This window comes from Chrysoperla carnea, chromosome 4, assembly GCF_905475395.1.
Source record: "Chrysoperla carnea chromosome 4, inChrCarn1.1, whole genome shotgun sequence".
NCBI lineage: Eukaryota > Metazoa > Arthropoda > Insecta > Neuroptera > Chrysopidae > Chrysoperla > Chrysoperla carnea.
The window spans coordinates 11,429,655-11,451,284 of NC_058340.1; the positions used below are offsets into that span (position 1 = coordinate 11,429,655).

The 21,630-nt window shown below is 29.1% G+C and overlaps 3 protein-coding genes across 3 annotated transcripts; 1 reads left to right on the forward strand and 2 right to left on the reverse strand.

Moving 5' to 3' along the window:
- Positions 1-367: 367 nt before the first annotated feature.
- Positions 368-8,143, reverse strand: LOC123298334 (E3 ubiquitin-protein ligase Topors-like). The gene is made up of 5 exons (XM_044880310.1): positions 7,707-8,143; positions 6,101-6,309; positions 5,010-5,105; positions 3,282-3,425; positions 368-2,304 (listed from the first exon to the last, which is right to left on the reverse strand). The coding sequence occupies exons 1-5, from the start codon at positions 7,902-7,904 to the stop codon at positions 975-977; spliced, it is 1,977 nt and encodes a 658-aa protein (XP_044736245.1). The 5' UTR covers positions 7,905-8,143; the 3' UTR covers positions 368-974.
- A 1,687-nt stretch (positions 8,144-9,830) lies between these two features.
- On the reverse strand, positions 9,831-11,435 carry LOC123298412. The gene is made up of 6 exons (XM_044880407.1): positions 11,350-11,435; positions 10,823-11,021; positions 10,699-10,751; positions 10,529-10,619; positions 10,369-10,455; positions 9,831-10,306 (listed from the first exon to the last, which is right to left on the reverse strand). The coding sequence occupies exons 1-6, from the start codon at positions 11,363-11,365 to the stop codon at positions 10,063-10,065; spliced, it is 690 nt and encodes a 229-aa protein (XP_044736342.1). The 5' UTR covers positions 11,366-11,435; the 3' UTR covers positions 9,831-10,062.
- A 5,147-nt stretch (positions 11,436-16,582) lies between these two features.
- LOC123298323 (E3 ubiquitin-protein ligase RMND5A) lies at positions 16,583-21,015 on the forward strand. Its single transcript, XM_044880292.1, has 6 exons — positions 16,583-16,807; positions 16,871-17,154; positions 17,817-18,087; positions 18,579-18,847; positions 20,035-20,189; positions 20,781-21,015. Exons 1-6 carry the CDS (start codon positions 16,672-16,674, stop codon positions 20,842-20,844), a joined length of 1,179 nt encoding a protein of 392 aa, XP_044736227.1. The 5' UTR covers positions 16,583-16,671; the 3' UTR covers positions 20,845-21,015.
- The last annotated feature ends 615 nt before the right edge of the window (positions 21,016-21,630 follow it).

Below are 21,630 nucleotides of genomic sequence, written 5' to 3' on the forward strand. Positions count from 1 at the left end.
TCCTTTTCTTACACCTACAGTATAAAAAAATCAATATCGTCTCGTAATTTCAAACTTCTATCATTAGTGATTTAAGCTGGCCGTTGATTTATCAGTCGGGACATAGATTATTTTCCCGATCTGAAAGGTTTCTGCCTTTAAATAATATTTTTTTTTAAATCATTTAAATTGGAGCTGCTATTGAGAACTTGCAAGTAAAAACATTCTTTCATGCGACTAAAATGGATTGTAAATAATTTCACCTGCATAGTTATTTTGGGAAAAATAATTAAAACAGTTGTAATACTGTAATATTATATTTAATCATAACATAAATTAAAAAAAATTATTTAATAGAAGAGTAAATTCTTAATTCATTTTATAATTCATTTATGCAAATCGTATCCATTGTAATTATGTACAACCAAAATCGAACGAATATAATATCAAGAATGAATATTGTCAATTAAATCGGCAGCATAAAGTCCCTAACTTTGATAAAATTTAAGTAGTCGCTACATTTATTTATATTTTTCGGATTATTCAATATGAATTTGTTGAATACAAATTGTTTTTCTATTATGGATTTAATACCCCTCCCCGATAATTCGTGCAGGGCTATCAAAGCATCATTGTAATGGATAGTTTTTCGCTCTAATCAGAAAAACTATGGGCATTCCAATGCTTAAACGAATCTTTGGGGTGTTAAAGTAGGGATATTTTTGCCTTTGATTTTGTTTGTATCGCAAGTTTCCACCCGACGGACAATCAAACTATATAGTACTATATAGTAAATTTTGCTTATTTTAACTTTGTATATAATGATATTTTCGATAAAATATAAACTGAAAGCTCGGAATGAATTGGAAACTTCTGTTAGTAAGTTTCAGATTCAAAATCAGCACTCCAAAAAACAAAGAATCGACTACTTGAATATTTTCAACATGCAACTACCGATTTACTGGACAAAAGAAATTGAATATAAAATGTTAATGTTAATCATCATCAGAACTTGAAGAGAAAACACCAGCACGATTATAACAGCGATTATAATTTGGTTTCATAATAACACTACGTAAACGTGGATGACTACTTGATGAACTCGCACCACTCACAATTGAATCATCATACTTGAGGTAACTGTTTGGCGATGAATTGTTATTATTTCCAAATGAAGTACTTGGTAAATTATTATTGCTATTCTCATGATCAGATTCATCTTCGCTGCTTGTTAGGATAACGGTTTGTAAACGTCGCTTTTTACGGAATGTATATGATCGTCTACGATCAGCAGTCGAAGGTTGCTGATCACTTTTACCACTTGAATTTGATGTGATACTTTTTCTACGTTTTCGTTTCACTTTCTTCTTTTCTAATGATGTATTTGTTGATTTTGATGTGTTGCTGCTTTCTGTATCGGATGATGATGATGTATTATTATCGTTAGTCGATGAATCCGATGAATATTTTCTTAATTTAGGTCGTCTTGCTTTATGATTGTTTTTTAATTTTAATTTATAACTAAATTTAACATCCATTTTATAGCTACTTTCACTACCACTATGATTTTTTTTCACTTTGATGTCATTCGCTGAACTTGAAGTTGATGAATCACTACTGATTGTAGCTTCAGGATCAATTGATTCAATTTTTGTTGTTGATGCCACATTTATATCATTATTTCCAACTGTGGTTTTATCAACATTTGATGGAGTTGAATCAGTATCAGATAAATTCTCTTTCTTGTATTCGATTTCAGCTGAATTTGATGTTTCTATAATGGGTATGTTGTCATTAATTTGTGGAACACTTGGCTCATTATCATCGGGGCCTTCAGAATCAGTAATTGTAACTACTGGTGGTGGTGTAGGTTCTCGGTATATTACATCCGAATCATCACTGTCTGAATCAGATAAAACTATTACGTCATTAGAATCAAATGTTACTGGTGGTGGGGTTGAAATCGTAATGCTAACGGGTTGTGTATTAATCACTTGTACATCACTGTCACTATCCGATGAACTGCTACTCGAACCTAATTCAATATTTTGAATGCGTTGTGTATATTGTAAATTTCGATCATAACCAATCATGTCGTAGGGTGAACGTAAGAACCAATAAAATTCATGGATAAAATGATCTGTTTTATCACCAAAATAGGGTGCTATTCTCTGCTTGAATTCATGACTTGTTACGTGGTATTCTATAAGTAAACTGTTTATGATGGACATAACATATAAGCAATGTGGACCATTTTCATTTAAAAGTGCATTCAATTCGCGTGCCAACCATGGCCCAATTCGATTTCGTTGAGCTGGATTATCTCTGAAAAAAATTAATATTGTCTTTTAGTTATTATTAATTTTAAAAAACTAACTTAGCAAATCCTGTACTTTGAAGGCACGTTAATAAGTAGCCGTCAATAATTGAAAGAAAACGATGGTCATCGAAGAGTATTCGAAGAACATTTAAAGAATGTGTTACTGGCGTTATTTTAGTAATTAGTTAAGAAAAAATTAGTCTTTTGCAAATAAAATAACGCCTGTTACATGTTTTTTGATACCCTACTCGATAGGTTTGTTTGTTTGTTTTATTAAAGTATTACTATTTTGCGCCAAAATAGCCACCACTTTGCTTTTTTCTTTTAAATACCCAACTAAGGACACTCGCTTTTTAAGACAAATATAATGATACCTTAAATATCAATATCCATCGAGCCGTTTGGAAAATACGAGGTAATAAACAAATTTATAAACAAACAAACATACATACTTAGGCAGTCGGGTAAAAAAGATCTCTATGCTTAATCGCCTGTATTTAAGCCTCATCCAAAGATGGGGCGTAGTTCCACAGTCAAATCATAGTTTCTGATTCATCTCTGCTCATAAAATTGCTTTACCCGTGCTTGTCTTGCTCTACCAATACCCAGATAATAAATATATATTAAAAATTATTGAAAGAGTGATTCAAATTCATCCTAGCTACGGATAATAAAGTTTCTCAAGATCTAGCTTTTGTTGTAGATCATAAACTTTCTGAGCAATACTTTCAGTCAGTCAATTCAAATCATCAAGGATAATGACTTTATATATTTCTATTCATAGAAAAATATTCAATATTCCTTGTACTACTGAATTTATAGACTTTTGGTTTTAAAAATCGCATTATCAATTTTTGAAATTTAACATATTTATTCCTTATTCCACCTTTTAATGTAGCATGGCTTTAAGGTAGTTTCGTAACATTGATTAAAAATTTGTTGTGATTTTGTAATTTCTTTATATCAAATAAAAAATTAATACCTATAGAATTGAGGTGAACATTCACGATAACGTCCTGTGATATCTGCTGTTGATACAGGATTTACCCACCAATTATGCTGGTAAATAGCATGACGAAAATCTAAAGAATTAGCTGGTCTTGGACTTCCAATTAAACGTGTAAGTCTAAAAATAAAATATACAAATAATTTATTAGATTAGATTCCAGAAATTTTAATTAGGTTTATGAAGCAGTAATATATTTTTGCATTTGTTTATTTTCATATTAGGGTTTTTCTTTATTCTTTCTATGGTATAAGAATTATACTGCGAAAAGTTAATCGTAGTTCAAATTCGTTTCTCAAAGAGGTTGCAAATTCATTTTAACAAAATTTCGTAAATTTTATGAAAATTTTTCTACTTTTACTGTAGATTCATTTAAAATTATAATTTTGTTGATATTAAAAATAGAAATCTCATTGTTAGGTTGGAAGAATAAAAAACAACAGAGTAGCAGTTCCTTATTTCAAATGGAAGCCTAAAAATTTGTTTGATATAATTTAACGAACAATAGTATATCACAAGTCAAGATTTTGTTTCAAAATAGCAGAACTGGTGCCATTTTCAAATTTGAATGTGTGTAAATTTCGAAGTACATGGGTGTTGTTTTTATTTACTAATTCAGAAGTTTTTTAAAGAACATTTCCGCAAAATCTAAAATAGATATTGCATAATACAAGATAGACTTTGAATACTTTGTAATGTTAGATACACAAAAATGCTAAAAACGTAATCTCACAGAATTTTTAGAGATAAAATATTTTTAAAAAAACTATAAGGTCGGTCGTTTTTACTACAATAAAATGAGATTAACCTTTCTCCTGAGAGAGATACGGTCAATTAAAAACTAAATACACGCATATTTGAATGGTAAAATAGTTTATAACAAAATCAGGAGTGATGAAAATCGAGAATGTGGATTATAGTTATCTGTAATTTTTTATTCTATTCACTTCATTTAGAATCAAACAAAAACATTCGTTTTATTAACATAAGTAACAGAACATAACAGAACATAAGTATTATGTTCTCATGTATTAATCAATCCATAATACATAGAAGAATCGTAAATATTTGGAATAATTTATTTTCAAAAATAAATATTTAAAGCATTTAACTCAACATAATATGATCTATGAGAGTAGCAAAAAAGTAAAGTTTTATCGAATTTTTCGCGATATTTAATATAAAGATCCGACATAGTTTCGTTGAATGAATCTTTAAAAATGCAATAAGTAAAAGTTTCAAAAATTTTTATCTTTAGGTGTTTATTTCACGAGAAATAAGATTTCAAAATATTTAACTAAATGTAATTTTCGCAAGACAAATATGAGTACAATCGTAAGAGTTCCAACGATCTCATAACTTCCAAGGGCCTCTATTAGGTACGCTGATGAACGCCTGAGTCTGACAGTGTATCATGACTACTAAAGAAGCTGTCACAGTGAGGAGGAAGAAGAAATCATGTCTCATCTTCTCTTTCACTACCCAGCTCTTGGCACGAGGCATTGAGCTCACTTAAGCGTATCATCGAAGTAATATTAGTTGAAAGTATTTATTTAATACTAACCATTGACACATTTTTCAGATTTCTAAATCACATGACATAAAATTTAGAGGAAGGGGGAAGAGGAAGTTTTCATCAGTTCTTGAAATTGAATTTAAATTTGAATATCATCATTTATCAGAATTAAGATAGAATACACTCACCTGCGCCGTGGCATTAATAACGTATTGGTGAGTGGATGGGACATAAGCATTTGTTGAATAGCAATGTCTTCATGGGGATCCAAATAAAGAGTTGTTCTGAAATTAATTTAATTCAATTATAAAATATATCGGAGATTTAAATAGAGGCTAAAATTTAAATATGTTATAAATAAAATAAAATTATAAAGATAAATGAGATGAAAGAGCATACTATCTTCCATTTTAATTCATCAAGTTCTTGGGTGTTTATGTCTAAATACTGTTGATTTTGACAATTGATTAGCAGGTTGTAAGTAAATCTAAAGGAATAGAATTGACATGAATTTTAACACGCATATAAAAAATAATAAATAAATTTTCCAATTTCTGCCATCTAAGATCAAGGAATCATTAGGAAACAAACAAACATACAATATTTCCGTCTTATGCTAGTACCCTTTTTATAAATAAATGGTATTTCTCAAAAACAATTTAAACTCCAAAAGTAGAGATAAAATTGATTTTTGGTTACAACTGGTTAAACACTTGGGTAAAAAATGACGGTTGAGAACGAGAATAAAATTCCTCATACCAGCGACTTTCGATAAGGTATTAATTCATTTTAAAAAATCTCTCCCAAAACAGAGCCAAAAATTTCAGTTCATTCGCATACCCTGATAGAAGCAACAATAAAAAAATAAGTAGTATTGTTTTTCCAATCACTTTATTACGAAATGGGGGTTTCTCATCTCAAAATTTTAAATTAGGGTCATTTTTTCCTTATTTTTGGGAACTAGAGGACATTTAGAACAAAAGGACCCCATTATTCGAAATAGAACTGGCTTAAAGTAGAATTTGAAATTCAGCACCGATTTCAAAACTTTAAGGATGTAACTATTTTTAAACGCCGATGTGAAATATCTGTCCATTATCGAAAGTTTCAACAATAAGCAAAATTGTTTCTCTTTCAAAGTTTTAAAAAAAAATCTATTGAAATTAAATTTGCCTGAATTAAAAAAACAATCCTGAGCGTCAACCTTTAAAATGGAAAAAGCATTCATTCAGGCACAATTGTATTATCGTTACTAAAAATAACGCATATTTTATTTTACCTATATTGAAAACGTCTTTGCCTTGGTGGTTGTGAAACAGTTGGTAAATAATAATGCTGTTCAAAATCAACAGAAATGTCTTCATGATTATGATCTTCAGTTGGTGGCTGAGCTGATAAAATTGCTAACTCTTCATAATCACTGTTGGAACGCACTGTATGTATAATTGACTTGAATGGCTGCTTGCATAAAGGGCATTCTGCTTTCACCTGAATATTTAATAAATAAATGGTTAATTTTTTTTTTAATTATCAATGATTAAATATAGGGTGGTATTATTAAATAATCGAGAGACTATGACGGTAAATAAAAATTGTATGTAAGAGTTTAGTAAACAAAAATAAAAATTCGATTAGTTGAAAAAAAATTACACTCAGTATCTAGAACTCTTATGGACGAATAAGGCACTTGGTATGAATCAAAGAGGTCCGGGTTTGACTCCCAGTGCGAGTGTATTTTTTTCAATTCTTTTTAATTAACACAACGTGTCTTTGAGAATTACTTATAAGTTCTCAAAATGTTAACGAATTTTCTGGAATCGAATTTTCTCGAATATTCTACAACTAACTTCAATGCTAATTTAAAAGCAAAAAAAATTTATTTGTTGAATTTAACAAGGAAATAAATTTTCTTTTAAATTGATTTTTAGAACTTAAATTACTTTCTTAAGAATTTCTTATTACTTATTGTTTATTGTGTCGATATTTCAAATCGATATCTGCATAATTACCTAAGATACAACGGAATTAATAATTTTGTAAAAGAACTTGTGAAGAAAAAATGTTTTCAGTGTTTTTAAACATGTAGGCACGTTTCAATTTTGTTCAAAATCAATCGCAGATGTGAACGCCTGGACTTGACAGTGTATCATGACTACTGCAGGAGCTGTCACAGTGGTGAGGAAGAGGAGACAATGTCTCATTGTCTCTGTCACTGCCCATCTCTTGCCATGAGGAGAAGACCTTTTTGAGCCGGCCTCTCTTTGACGACCTCTCCGACCTAGAGTCCGTTGACGTCAAACAGCTCCAAATGGTTCATGGAGTAGTTGCCGGGGGTGGGCAAATCCTTTTCGGTATTACATTGGACCCTATGGTCTAAGTGTGTCCCAACCCACGACAGTCACTCTAACTTAGCGTAACTAAACACATCTAATCACAGATGAGTTTTTGGGTAAATTTTCAATTACTCACATGTCAGAAGACGTCATTATCTTAAAGTTACCGGACAAAATTATCAAAAGTTTTCTATTCATATCGGAAAACCCATTTTCATCCTGAAAAGCGAAATTTCTGGTGTGTCCATCACGTCATAATCTGAGGATACGTTATAAGCTATAAGGCAGCTTTGGAGGAAAATTCAACTTTGGCGGTGAAAGTGGAATTCTCAATTAAAAAATAGTTAAAATATTCAATTTTAAACACTTTAAAATACTTAATAAAAATTTAGCTATCTTTTTTAAATCTAAAAATGAATAAAAATTCATCGTTGGATTTTTTTACATTTACCCAGATACATAAATATTAAATGTAACATAAAACCAACAAAAAGTACACATTTTCTCATCAACGATCTCTTTATACAAGAGTAAATACGAGATGATAATTACCTTTGACCATCTCAATAGACAGGCGAAACAAAATTGATGCATACATCGATCAGTAAAACTTTTATTATCGCAATCTGAAAGGCATATTGCACAATTTGGTGGTGGACTTGATGACAATTGTAATTTGGCCCTTTCTGGTTTCGTAGATGCATCTGGAGCTGGAGAATGTGTCGAAGACGAACACACTTCTGCTTCCATGTTTTATTTTTTATTTTTTAAACACGCTAATTTAATCACTTTTTTTTTAATTATTTAAAATTATATTTGAATAAACAATTCTCAACACAATTCACTTTAACGTCATTACAAAATTCCTTAATTGGTAGAAATCTTGTAATAATTATATTGTTTTTAATAAATCGTAAACTTGTCCACCAACTATCAAAATGTACAAAGTGAAATAAATGTCACCATATTCTTAAAGGCACTACTATGTTACAATATATTATTATTGTATTTAAATAACTCATATTTAATATTTTATTTCAATTTTACACATATTATATTACAAATATTATCATTAAATATTTAATAGAATTACTATTTGAAAAAAAAAAATTACGATAGTTTCTATTTAAAATTAATTTTGATGCACCTCAGACATAAATTAACGTCATAGTATTGAGTTTAATATATCCGACATAGAAAATAGTCCGTACAAAATAAATGTATATTGATTTTATAATATTGGTTTTAAATCAATAATTGTTACAAGCAATATTTAAATTCATAATTACTTTTATTTGTATATATTATCACTGTTTTTATTTGATTATAATTAATTGTGAAATTATTATTTATTTTTAAATACTCACTTTTTAATATAAAATGTATTCACCGATCCGAATGAACTGAAACAACCATCTATTGTCATTTATATTATTTATGTATTTATGATGGAATAATTTCGACTATATTTATATCTAGAAGTTTACTCTTTTTGTCACAGAGTAATTCACAAGTGTAAATAGAAAAGGATGGCGTTATTAAAAAGTAATATAAACATCCTTTATTATCAATACTTAATATAGTACACCGTGGCAAAAAGAGCATACTCAGGTAAAAGGAATAAAGGACACCGCAATTTTATCTTATGAAGATTGAGTCTCGGATAAATTTGCGAAATTTTCTTGTAGGTCTTAGCCATAGAATATATAACGTCTTAGCATCCTGATCGGCTCTAGTATTGACAATAATATAATATTGTCAAAAATAGTATAATAAAGCGAAAATTAAGAGTACCAATTTTCGACTTTAAACATTGATTTTAGAGTAATTGAACTTAATAACGTTCCTATTTAATGTTATCAGCGAAAATCAATAGTTTTCCCAAAAACCACCTTTTTACAAAAAACCAACCAAAAAAGATCGTCCCGGGGCAACTTTTTTGGATTTTTGTTTTTGATAACATTTTGAACCCACCCCCCGCCCATCACCACGAAGTGTGTACCTCTAAAGTTTTTTTCCATTACATTGTATTGATTATATTGAGTCTATTTTTGTGAACAAAGTTCTTATAGTAAAATCAGTTAGAAAAACTCAGAAAAACTAGAAAGATAATGTGAAAAGTTAAACACTCAGCAAAGACTATATATATATTCTTATGTTTGGCGTCAAATGCTACACAAAATAACACGGATAATGTGTCCAAGGGAAGCAAATAGTAAATTGACAAAATATTTGTTAGATTCCCTGGCACAGAATTTTCTCCAGAAAAAGTTAACGTAATTTCAGATACTTTTGTATTTCCGTGAAAAATAATTCTGATTTGACCAAATGCAGCTCATGTATTCACTAGGATTTTCTCTCCAGATTTGATCGGGGAACTCCTGAAATGGTATAGTTTCTCCCGACTTTGCTATCAACATAAATTCTCCCGATCTTAGTAAAAAAATATATTTTTTGATTATTTGTTTTATATTCAGGTAAATTCAACATTATTGCAGAGACGCATTTATTTTACTTGAAGAATATTTATTTATGGAAAAATTGGGTACACAAATGATAAAAAAACATCTTATATTAAACTATCGAAAGTACACAGGCAGTCCCGAATATTTCCGAAGTTAATATTTTTTTGTTTACACTTTTGCTCTCGTGATGAGAGAAATTCTCACAATTTCTGAATGACTTGAAAAAAAAATTGTAGCTAGGTTGTAAATTACATACAATTCGAATAATAGATAAAATTATATGAAGTATAAAATAAAAAGAATAAAAGTTATTTATGTATTTTAAATCGATCGTGAGCAAAATGCTTATAACGCGAGTACTGACGGGTTAATTGTCTCGTAACTCGCTTCTATTTATAAATTTGTTGATGCAGAATATATTTACAGTTATATTATAATTATATTTATTTAGAGTGACAATTTTTTTTGAAGTCAAGTGTCTTAAGTTGTTCAACTACTTGGTGCATAGCATTTTCGACAACTTGGCGTATAGCATTTTCAGGAGACTCTGAAGAACTGGAAGATTCTGTATCATTTGCATTTTCATCGTCCTCATTGCTTGAATCATCATCATTATCTATATCAGATAGTTCTATAACATCTGGTTGTGCTAAACTTAAAATGGCCAATGCACGTTGTAACATTGCTCTGAAATAAGTAACATTTTTTTTATTAACTTGCATTATATTTAAAAAGAATTTCCTTCCTACCTGCCCTTTCGAAGAAGATACTGCGAATTATCTTCGATTTGGATATCTTCTTGAGGTCTTTCAGATTCGGTGAGATCAATAGTTTTTCTTTTATTAAATGATAAATTTTTAATTAATAATAGTATTATACTAAAGTAGATTACAAAGTAGAAACACAAACCTCCTTATTAGATCTATTCGTTGGCGAATGTCTTGTGTTACAATGTTATCATCATTTCTGGTATTATTATCTGGCAATCTTCTCCTAGAATCTAATTTAGATATTTAAGTTATTTTTTACAACATGTGGATTTTAACTATACTGGGTAATGGCATATAATAAGTACATACCAAAATCTCTATCAGTTTCAGGTCCTTTTGATTCGGTGAGATCAATTGGCTCACTAGTTTTTATTAATTAAATAATTAAAAATCAATTATAATAACAGATAAACTTAATACGTTAAACACAAACCTGCTCATTAGAAGTATTCGTTGGCAAACCTCTGGTGTGAAAACGGTAGTGAGATCAATCATTGGTGGTGCAGGAGGCTCTATGTATATAACATCTGAATCTTCACTTTCTGTATCAGATATTTCTGAATATTCACGTTGATTAATTCTTGGACTTGGTATATCATTGTCATTTGAATACCTGCCTCTCAAACTTGTCCCTGCATATATTTTAAAAGTATATTTTTTTAAGTATTAGCCTGAAGGTACTACCCTGGCCTTTCGAAATCAACAGTATTTTAACAAAAGGGGGTAGTTGTCCTACCCTAACCCCCACATGCCCATGGAAATTACTATTATAGTATCTACGCACATACATATTTATCTACACTCTGCACTCTGTCTTGGTGCAATATCATTTCGTTTTGAGCAACCTTTTAAAAAATTATAAGAATTTTGTGTAGATTTGTTTATAATGGTAGTGAATAGACTGGTTATTTAAACTACCTCTATGCTATCTATGTTCCCAATTATTTTGAATTATCTTACCCCTAAATGGACTCATTTTTTAATTATCACTGCTCAATTTGACGGTATAAAATCACAATTAAATTACTGTAAGTAAAGAATATGCATGAACTAAAGTAAAATATTATTAATCAATAAGTTAAGTATTGATAATTAAGATTACGATATGAATACCTTTTATAAAAATACTGGGTGTGCCGTAAAAATGTAAGAACTCCAGAAATATAAGAATAATAGAATTACGTCGCGGTTTTTCTGAGAAAATCTTGTAGAATTCAGTATCCCATTACAAACGTCCCAAGTGCCAGCACATAACCGCGATTTATGTTACAAAAAATAAATAATATCATTTTCATAGTTTTTTCTAAGAAATTAATGCTGTATTCACAACATATTTAGGTACTAGTATAAAAAAATTTGGTATATTTTTTTACCCCTCACACCGTGTTTTTTTATTTTTTCCGTTTATATTCCGAAATTATGCTTTATTAGTTGCACCCTTTCGAATGGTGTGTATAAACGAATTACTTAGAAGTATAGAGGAAGTAAATAATAATTTATTATAGTAACTCTTCTGAAAATTGTATATATTTTTTTTAAATTATTTCATTTTATATAAATTTAATCAATATTATAATGAATATATTTTATTAATAAAATTTTTTTAATTTTAATATAAAAGTCAAAAATTAATATAATTGTCAATGACAAAAATCTAGCAAAAATTTTTTTACAATAATCATAGTCATGTGATGATAATGTCTATTTAGAGATTTCGTTATCCTCGAAAATGACATTGTTTATCATAAAACTGTCTTTCTGTAAATTTTGCATACCTATATATATTTCTTTCCACAATAAAAATATATAGCGTGTGTAAAATTAACAGAATAAACGACCGCGTTTTATTTTTACCGAAGAGCCCCACTAGTGTCCCTTGGCCATATAGCGCCAAGAGAACACCGTATATATAGTTTGGCAACCATCCCTATTATCGAAAGCGGAAAGATAAGATAAAAAAATGTCAAGATTCAAAAAGTCTTTATAATTGTCCAAAATGGTGTCATTTTTGGCCAAAATCACAAAATAATTTTTATTTTCTTCAATTTTTCGACAAAAATTTTTACTTTAGTTTTTTTAAGCGCTTATATATTGAAAACGGTGAGGTTTGGTAAAAATTTTTACGTGTCAAAAAATACTTAAAACCCTCCAAAATAATATCTAATCGCTTTCAAATTAAATTTTTGATCGGAACCACAAAATAATCTTTATTTTCCACAATAACGAATTTTCGGCGAAAATCTGTATTTTATTTTTCCAAATGCTTATATTTCGAAAAGGGAGAGGCTAGATAAAACATGCTGGGAATTGTCCATAATATAAAATACAATAATTTTTTTTAATATAAAGAGAAGTGGTGTCTGGATATAGGTACCCTATTGGAGTAAATCGAAAAAACACAAGTTCCGGCAATCATTTTCCACCGGCTCCCGTAAAAATCTACTGACGAGGAGTCAATTCCTTAGTTAGACTGTTTTTTCGGTTTTATTTTCTCAATTATAATTAGGGTACATAATTTTCAAATATGAAGACTATAAAAAAATTTAATTTTATGTATTCATCATTGATATAACTTTTCATTTAAAACAAGACTTTTTTTTTCGGACAGATGTCAAAAAAAGTGTTCAAGTAAACACACATCACATATCGTCTATCTTGGTTTAAAAATGCTGATTGATAAAGGTAAAATATATTTATTTTCTTAACTTGAATAATTTTTTGACAACTGTCCGAAACAATAGCAAAGCGATGAAAAGGCCTATTAAGTAACGTATTAAAACTTCAGATTTAAAAAAAATTTACATTGCTCTCCTGACAGAAAACTGGCAACGCACACTACAAACTTTTTAGGCTCCCGATAGATATACGCTAGATTGAAAAATCTTGTGTTGTGATACTCTAATAAAGTTACATCCTTATTTAAGATAGTACGAGCACTAAGGCAATTTTAGATTTAGGGTTGAAATTATTTGTACCTTATTTTCAACTTTGATGATGAATTTTGTTATAGCTTCATGAATGTATACGAAAAATAAATAATTAAACAAAATTTTTGATATTTTGACAATTACTCCAGATATCGTAAAATTTTATTCTTACTTTTCATCTTATATTGGCAAGTTATAACATAATTCACCATCATAATTGAAAATATATAATTTTTTTTAATTCGTGCCCCCAATATTGTGCTAATAAATTCTTAATTAGTCGGGTATACGAGTTTTTTTTTTTCAATAATATATTAAGGTTTAAATTTTAATTTAAATAGTTTTTTTTTTTAATTTCCACCGCCTAGTTTTGGAGAAATTTATGAAAACATATCATCCATCTGCCGTTTTACCATAAAACCAATGTTAAATATGCCTACTTTTGAAGTCATTTATTTAAATAATCGGGCAGCCCCCCTCCCTAAGATTTTCAGAATTGATTTAGACTTAGTCCAAAATCATATAAAAAATTCAAACTTTTTATTTAAAATTGCCTTGGTGCTTGTACATCCTTAACTGTAAGTCGACTAAAAAGTGTGTAGTGTGCGATGGTAAATAGACTTAAATATTTATTACAAATTTGAAAAATTAATTTTTATGACAAATTGAATTTTCTTTGATATAAAATGTTATGGCCTTCGATTATGTTAATCACATTTTATTGTATTATAAGTTTAATCATATTTTTTTTATCAAAGAAAATTCATTCTACATAAAACAAACTTAATTCTTTTCCATCAATCTTTTTTCCGAATTTTAATAATAACTATATTTAAAACATAGGGGGCACATTCTGACTAGCTCAGTATTTAGAAACATAGTAACTTGTTCTCCTGAATACTATTAAATATGAATTTTTTATGGCATCAAGCACGAAATAATATAATTATTTATAAATCATGCAGAAGAAAATCACTAACCGCTACTGTAGTCTGAATGCGCCCCTTGGCAATATTAACTACATAATTAATTAAACAAAATTAATGAGAATTTTCAATTTTCTAGTCTATCACCACAAATTAGAAACAGATCTACTATCAATAAAAGTATCTTTATAGCCTTTCAGAAAATATTTCGCTTGAAACCATTGTGCTTGTTCTATACCATTATTTTCTAACACTTCTTGTTCAACATAACAACTGTTCACATTTTTATCACGATTTACACTTTTATCTTGAAATATTTCTAAATTCGAGCAACATTTATGTTCTTCTGTTAAAGTATATTTTAAATTGATATTAACTAATCGTGTATATGTGGGAATACGATATTGATCTTTTGGTAGAAAATAATCACTCTTTTCATGTTCCAGTAAACCGTTACTTGATTTTTTAATCAATACATGCATATTTGTTGGTGGTATCGAAGATTTTGTTACTTGTAACCATTCATCACTTAATATAATATTACGCATTATTTTATGTACTGTTTTATTCATTTCACTTAAATGGTTTGTATCCGTGTGACCACTTAACATATTAGGTAATACAATACTGTAAGTTTCCGTTGGGGTGGCAATGTTCACTCCAAAACACAGCAAAATTTCACATATAGTACAATTTTTAAATTCTTTATGTAATTGTGTAGATAAATTGTCTAAAAAATCTAAAGCCGTTAACGCTGACTTATAACAACGATCTATGTTTGCGATTTTTACATTGTTCTCATTATTTAATTGTTCTGATTTTTTCCTTCTATTTACAGTTGATTTTAACCAGGAGTATGGATATGGAATTTGTAATTTTTCATAAACTAATAGTTTTATTAATTCCATTATAAATGATGAACATGTTAGCGGTGTTATTATTAGATTAGTTATTGGACAATCGATATTAATTTTCTTTGTGTTTGGTTTATTTGTGAGAAATTTTACATTGCTTGATGCCATTATAAATCCCACGTTTAATTAAATTAAAATATTTAAATTTAAAAAAGTTATTTATTTAAGCAGTCTTAACCTCTCAACAGTCAACAAGGCATTATTTATTTGTTGTGTTGTCTTTGTCCATAGAGTTTACATAGAGTAATATAACCTCTTTGTTTGATGACTATCTATGGTGAAATTATCTAGGACTATGGAGGGTAGAAATAAAGAGGACCATCTAAGTGTATCAAAAAGTGTCTCAATAGAAAAGCAGCAAATATAAGGATAGCGCTGCTGAAGTAAAAGTGAAGGTTTTAAAAGAAGTGCTCAAAGTAATAAGAGCAAGATAAAGATCTAAACAAGTTGTTAGCGAAGGGTAGAGAAGTTCACAACAAACACCTTTTGCTATACAAGCGCCATTCTGGTCAATTTTAGGACTATTATTTGATGTTTTCAGTTGGATTGAGCTGGATAGATTTTTACTTTGACCTAAGTAGGCTAAGTAATACCATTTTCTCCTCTTTTTTGCGTTGCGTATTTCATATTATCTTTTATATTATATGCTAATTTGCTACATACAACAACTTGACAAGTTGATAATAGCTAAAGAAAGAGCGTTGCAGAACATATTTCCCTTCTAAATGTCAGATGTATAAGTATAATACGTTCTTTCATGATAATATGATTGGTTTAATTAGTTTCCGTCAGCCTTTTTTTATATCCAATGGCCATTACATATCAAAAAGTTTTTTCAAAACTATCTTACAATGTAACTGAATCAATGAATCTTACATGTAACTTTATATTATCTATCTTTGAGGTAAGAATCGCATTCTCAAAAAGTTTCCTTGAAATAGTATTAAATAAAAGGGCTAGAATGGCGTTCGTGTAGTGGAGAGTATAATCTGAATTGATCTGTATGTATTTAATTGTATGTATGGTCCTCTGAAACAGCAACCTCATTTTAAAAAATATTTGGAGGACACATTTCCTTATGTAGAGATTGCATTCCTTATCTTCTATCCTTCATACTTTATTTTAACAGACATAATTTTTCCGTCTATTTTCATAAATTTAATGTCTGTGTTGGGAGACTACCATATCATGTGAATGAATGATTTTAATAATAATTAATATTCAAAAACTTCGATGTTAAAAATTCAAATTTTTGATTAAAAGTAGAATCAAGGCGACAAAATAATTTTTTTAATAGAATACAAATATTTTATTTACTATGCAAAATTCAAGATAACAATTAACTTTAAATAAATGCATCAATAATTTTCCCGGAAAAATTTAAACAGATTAAAGACGTAACTGAGTCGGTAAAATCCGACAGATAATAAAGAGTTCTGTCGAGTTGAGTTAACGCATGACATTAAAAAATTAATAAATATTAACAATAACAAAAGTTGGAAAAAACAACAAATAATGGATGCCTGTGCAGCTGTGGAACGCGAAGTGGATCGAGTTTTATTAAAGTTTGGTGGGATAAGTGAACATGCTGATCGTGTGTTGCGTGAAATTATATTACACATTGAAAACTTAAAAAAGGAGCTCGAAGATGGTGGGTAAAATGATATGGACAAAAACAACAGGGTAAAAATTATCTATTGTTTATCAATTTCAGCTCCAAGTGACCATGAGTTGACACCTGAACAAATAAATATACTTAAAGAAGCAATGACAAAAGTAAAAGAAACTGTCCATCATCTAGCAACTGATCATCGTGATTTACATAGTACTGTATCGAAAGTTGGTAAAGCAATTGATCGAAATTTTATTGCCGACTTTGCTGCCACATGCAGAGAAGATGTTTTTGCAAATTCAGGGAAAATTCAACTACTTAATGAAGTTATTTGCCAACATTTTTATCGACAAGGTTTACAAGATGTTGCCGATGAATTAGCTTTAGTAAGCTTAATTTTTTTTTTATTCTCAAGTGAAAATTCGTACACAATCGTGTGTCCAACATGTCTCAAATGGAGTTAGTTGGGCAGAATTAATATGAGTTCGCGATTTTTCTATATAAATGCGACTCACACAAAAGATCCGATTGTGTACGAATATAATCGCCATTTTTTATATTCAATTAGTAGACTAAGTAGAGATTTCAATTCGGAAAATCGAACATACATTTTTTAAATTAATTTCTTCTAATCATTGACATAACCAACATTTTTGATACCACTATATAGGTAGGTATTAGCTATATGATAACAAGCAGACATAAAGCCATGATGATAGAGCAATCGTTGTTTTTAAATATAAAAGCTGTTTTGTAGACAAGAATTAGTCTCTTTCTAAAAAGTTCGTAAAAAGACCTTCAAAATAATATTGGTATTAAAAGAAAACTAACGGAGCTATGACAAAAACAAAATTTTACTCGACCTCAAAATTTTACAGTTCAAATATTATTGCAAACTAACTCCAATATTATTTATGTACAGACATAATATCAAATTTTGTACATAATAATATGCATAAAGTCATGCAAATTGTCGAGGATACGTAAATGGATATGCAGGGTATTTAAATAATTCATTCTGTTAATTATTATTTTCATTTGGTTACAGGAATCTGGTGTTAAAACAGATGCTGCATGTAGAGAACCATTTGTAGAATTAAACCACATTTTGGATTGTTTAAAAAAACGAAATTTAGATCCAGCTTTAGGCTGGGCTGAACAACATCGAAATAGTTTAGAGGCACAAAATTCATCATTAGAATTTAAATTACACAGACTTCGTTTCATTGGACTTTTACAAGAAGGACCAGCACGTCAAGAACAAGCTATTAATTATGCTCGAAGTTATTTTAATCAATTTGTAGGAAAACATGAAAAAGGTATATTGGAAATTTTTATTAATGTTAAACGTTGTGTCTTATTTATTGTTCGCTATCGTGTAAATAATTTTAAAAATTATTACACGAGAAGATTGTTCGTATTTTTAAGGCTGAACTGAAGCCATAATTAATAAAAGCAAATATTTTAATGTCTCAGATTTTAGGTTCATTGTCAGATCTTAGGTTCACCCTTGGCTTCACCTCGGGCGGCAAACATGAAATCTGAAGACATTCTTTACTTCCTCCCGTGATGTGAATAATATTTTTCTCCCCGGCGGAGGTGGAAAGCGGCAACTTCGTTTTACACAGTTGGCAGAAAGTAGACATTTTCTTTCTGGAGATGAGAAAAATAATTTTATGGAAGGATTCACTTTATTTTGTTTAATGTGTAAATAATTTTTGAAATAATTTGCTCTAATTTGTTAAGGTCCAAATTAACATATTATATTTTACGATGTAAAACGTACTATTTTTATTTTATTTTATTTCAGAAATTCAAATTTTAATGGGAATGTTCCTTTATTTACCAAAAGGTATTACTAGTTCACCATACAGTTATTTATTAGATCCTGAAATGTGGATAGAAATATATGAAGTCTTTACACGAGATGCTTGTGCGTTGTTAGGCTTGAGTGTTGACAGTCCATTAGCTGTTTGTGTAAACGCTGGTTGTACGGCCCTTCCTGCTTTATTAAATATTAAACAAGTTATGCTTCAGCGGCAAGTGACAGGAATATGGAATGGAAAAGATGAACTACCGGTAATATATATACCTTTTTTAAAACAATTATTATACATATCCAATTGCTAAAAATAAATTTTGTATCCTCGTCAAAACTAAGTAATATTTTTCTGAAATTTAAAATATGGTCTAGACCTGGATCAATAATTTTAATTTGGTTCTAGGTTTTAAAAATATTATTAAATACATCAAATAATTTATTAAGGAGGTATTCTGATCCACTAGCCTCAATTGTAGGCACTTTTCAAATTAAGATTATAAGAAAAACATTTATGCAGCCATTTTTTCATTTTTATTTATTGAAATTAAAAAAATATAAAATGAATATTGTAAAAAAAAATAATTAAAATTCTTCGAAATACAGGCCGTTGAAGTGGGGTGCTACAAAAAAACACGGCACCATGGTTGACACGATTCCATCCTGATTTGAATAAAAAAAATTGAAAAATTCTTAATTAATCAAAATGTCGTTATCGTCTGAACTTCGGTCAAAAAAATTCACAAAATGGCGTAGAAATAAAAATGAATTCATTTTCCCCCTTTTAGTGACCTTTTCGAATTTTTAAAAAAACTTTAATTTTTTTTAATCCGATCTTCAGACGATAGAGAGATTTATGAGGAAGACTCTCACCAAATTTCAAAGAAATCGGTCGAATAGAACTTGAGATATCATGTCAACCACCTCCAAAAATGTAGTTTCAAGAAAAACACATTTTAAGTTTGAGAGACAATTCCGGCAGAGTAACTCAGATAATAATATTACTCACTTGGGATTAATCGGCGCTACTTCATATGCAATGTCTCGCAAAGATATTTCTGCTAATCAAGCTGTTTTGCCTTTTTTGGAGCAGCAGAAGCTCGCAGTACAGAGCGATCAATTCAAACTTCGTTATCAAAAAAATCCACTGTTTAAGGACATATTCTTAAATATCTAAACTTGAAAACATGCAACAAAAAAAAAAAAACGATTTCTTCAAGTTCTAGACCAGAATACTGCCTTAACTAACAAAAGCTACTTTATGTTATTATAAATCAACTTTAAAAACTAAATTTTTAAGAAAATGATATATTTAGATGAAAAATTGAATAATTTCCATTCGGTTTTACAAGCCAAGATCATTATGGATCGAAATGTTTTTTTAATCAGACCGTGTTTATAATATTTTTAAGTATAATATTATAAAAGGCTTTTTCTTTACTTTTAGATTGAAATCGATTTGGGAAATGAAAGACGATACCATTCAGTATTTGCTTGTCCAATTCTGCGACAACAATCAACAGAAAGTAACCCACCTATGAAACTTATATGTGGACATGTGATATCCAGAGATGCTTTAAACAAATTATCAAATGGAAACAAGTAAGTGATTTAAATGAATATTTTTATTTTTTTTGTACTTTTCAATACTTAAGAAATATACAGGGTTTTAAGTATCGGAATAGGAAAAGAAATCGAAAAGTAACGATTTTACAAAACAAAGTTTTATATAACAGACTTTGACTATAAGATCAAAAGTGAACTATTTTTCATAACTGATAAGAGAAAGAGGAAAACTTAGTAGAAAGTTGTTCTTCATAAAAAACTCAATAACTTTTGTTCGTAACCTATTTAAAAAAAAAAATGAAAACTGAATACCTTCGTAACAAAAACGTTCCGGTAAGTGGCCCGATGACTAAAGAAAATGCACAAAATTTCGCGCGAAGGCTCAGTATGCATAATTTTATTTAATAATCGCACCTCTATACCTGAAATAACCTGTTTTCTGACTTCTATTAATAGAATCCTCTGTAAGTGAGACAGACATTTATTTATACCCGGATATCTGATACACTGGGTAAGTGGAATACCTCTATAAGTGAGACAAATTTGCAGGTCCCTTGATATCTCACTTAACCAGGCTTCACAGTATTAAATTTATTAAAAAAATTGATACTTATCTTTAATTTTCAGAATGAAATGTCCTTATTGTCCTGTGGAACAAACACCTGCCGATGCACGACTTATATATTTCTAGTAAAATAATTTGTTATATATTGTATTTTATTATAATTTATTAGTTCTATTATTTACTTTTGTGGGTGCTCAACCAATTGCATAATCGATTTTTTTTTTATGTTGTAATAATTGATTTATTTTCTTTTTCGCCACCTTTTATTAATATATTTTTTTAATTCATTTGATTTGTTTCCCCTCTTTATTAATATAATTTGATCTCTTCAATATAAAAATAATAATAAAAAAAAAAAAAAAAAACAAGTGAAATGTTTGTAATTATAGTTTTATCATAACGCAGATTTATTACATAATAGTTATTGTTTTTAAATGTAATGATTATTGATATAATTAAATGAAGACTGTATTTTTAAGATTTTGGGGTGTAATATAATTGGGAAAGAACATTGAAAATTTATTTTGTGTATTTTTATTTTAAAAGAAACTCAAGTTTTTTCTGGCTTTTGAAAATTTTTAATCAGCAAAAATTAAAAGAGATTTATTATCATCTCCAAAAGTGTAATAATAAGAAAATTTTCTAATCGCAACCTTCGGAAATGGGAAAAGTCCCTCAAAAATACACCATTTATTTTTAGGCAAGTAGTTAAACGTTATCGATCTAAGTCATTTGTCTAGCTGTTTGATCGAAAGACTGAGTATAGTCGTTTAGTAAAAAGACTAGGCTGTAATAAAGGAAGATTATGGCTAAATGGCTTGATTTTAACAAAATTTGTGGAATGTATACCGGTTCGATTTACAGTCTAGTCTTTACTAACGACTATATTCAGTCTTTCGATCAATCAGCTAG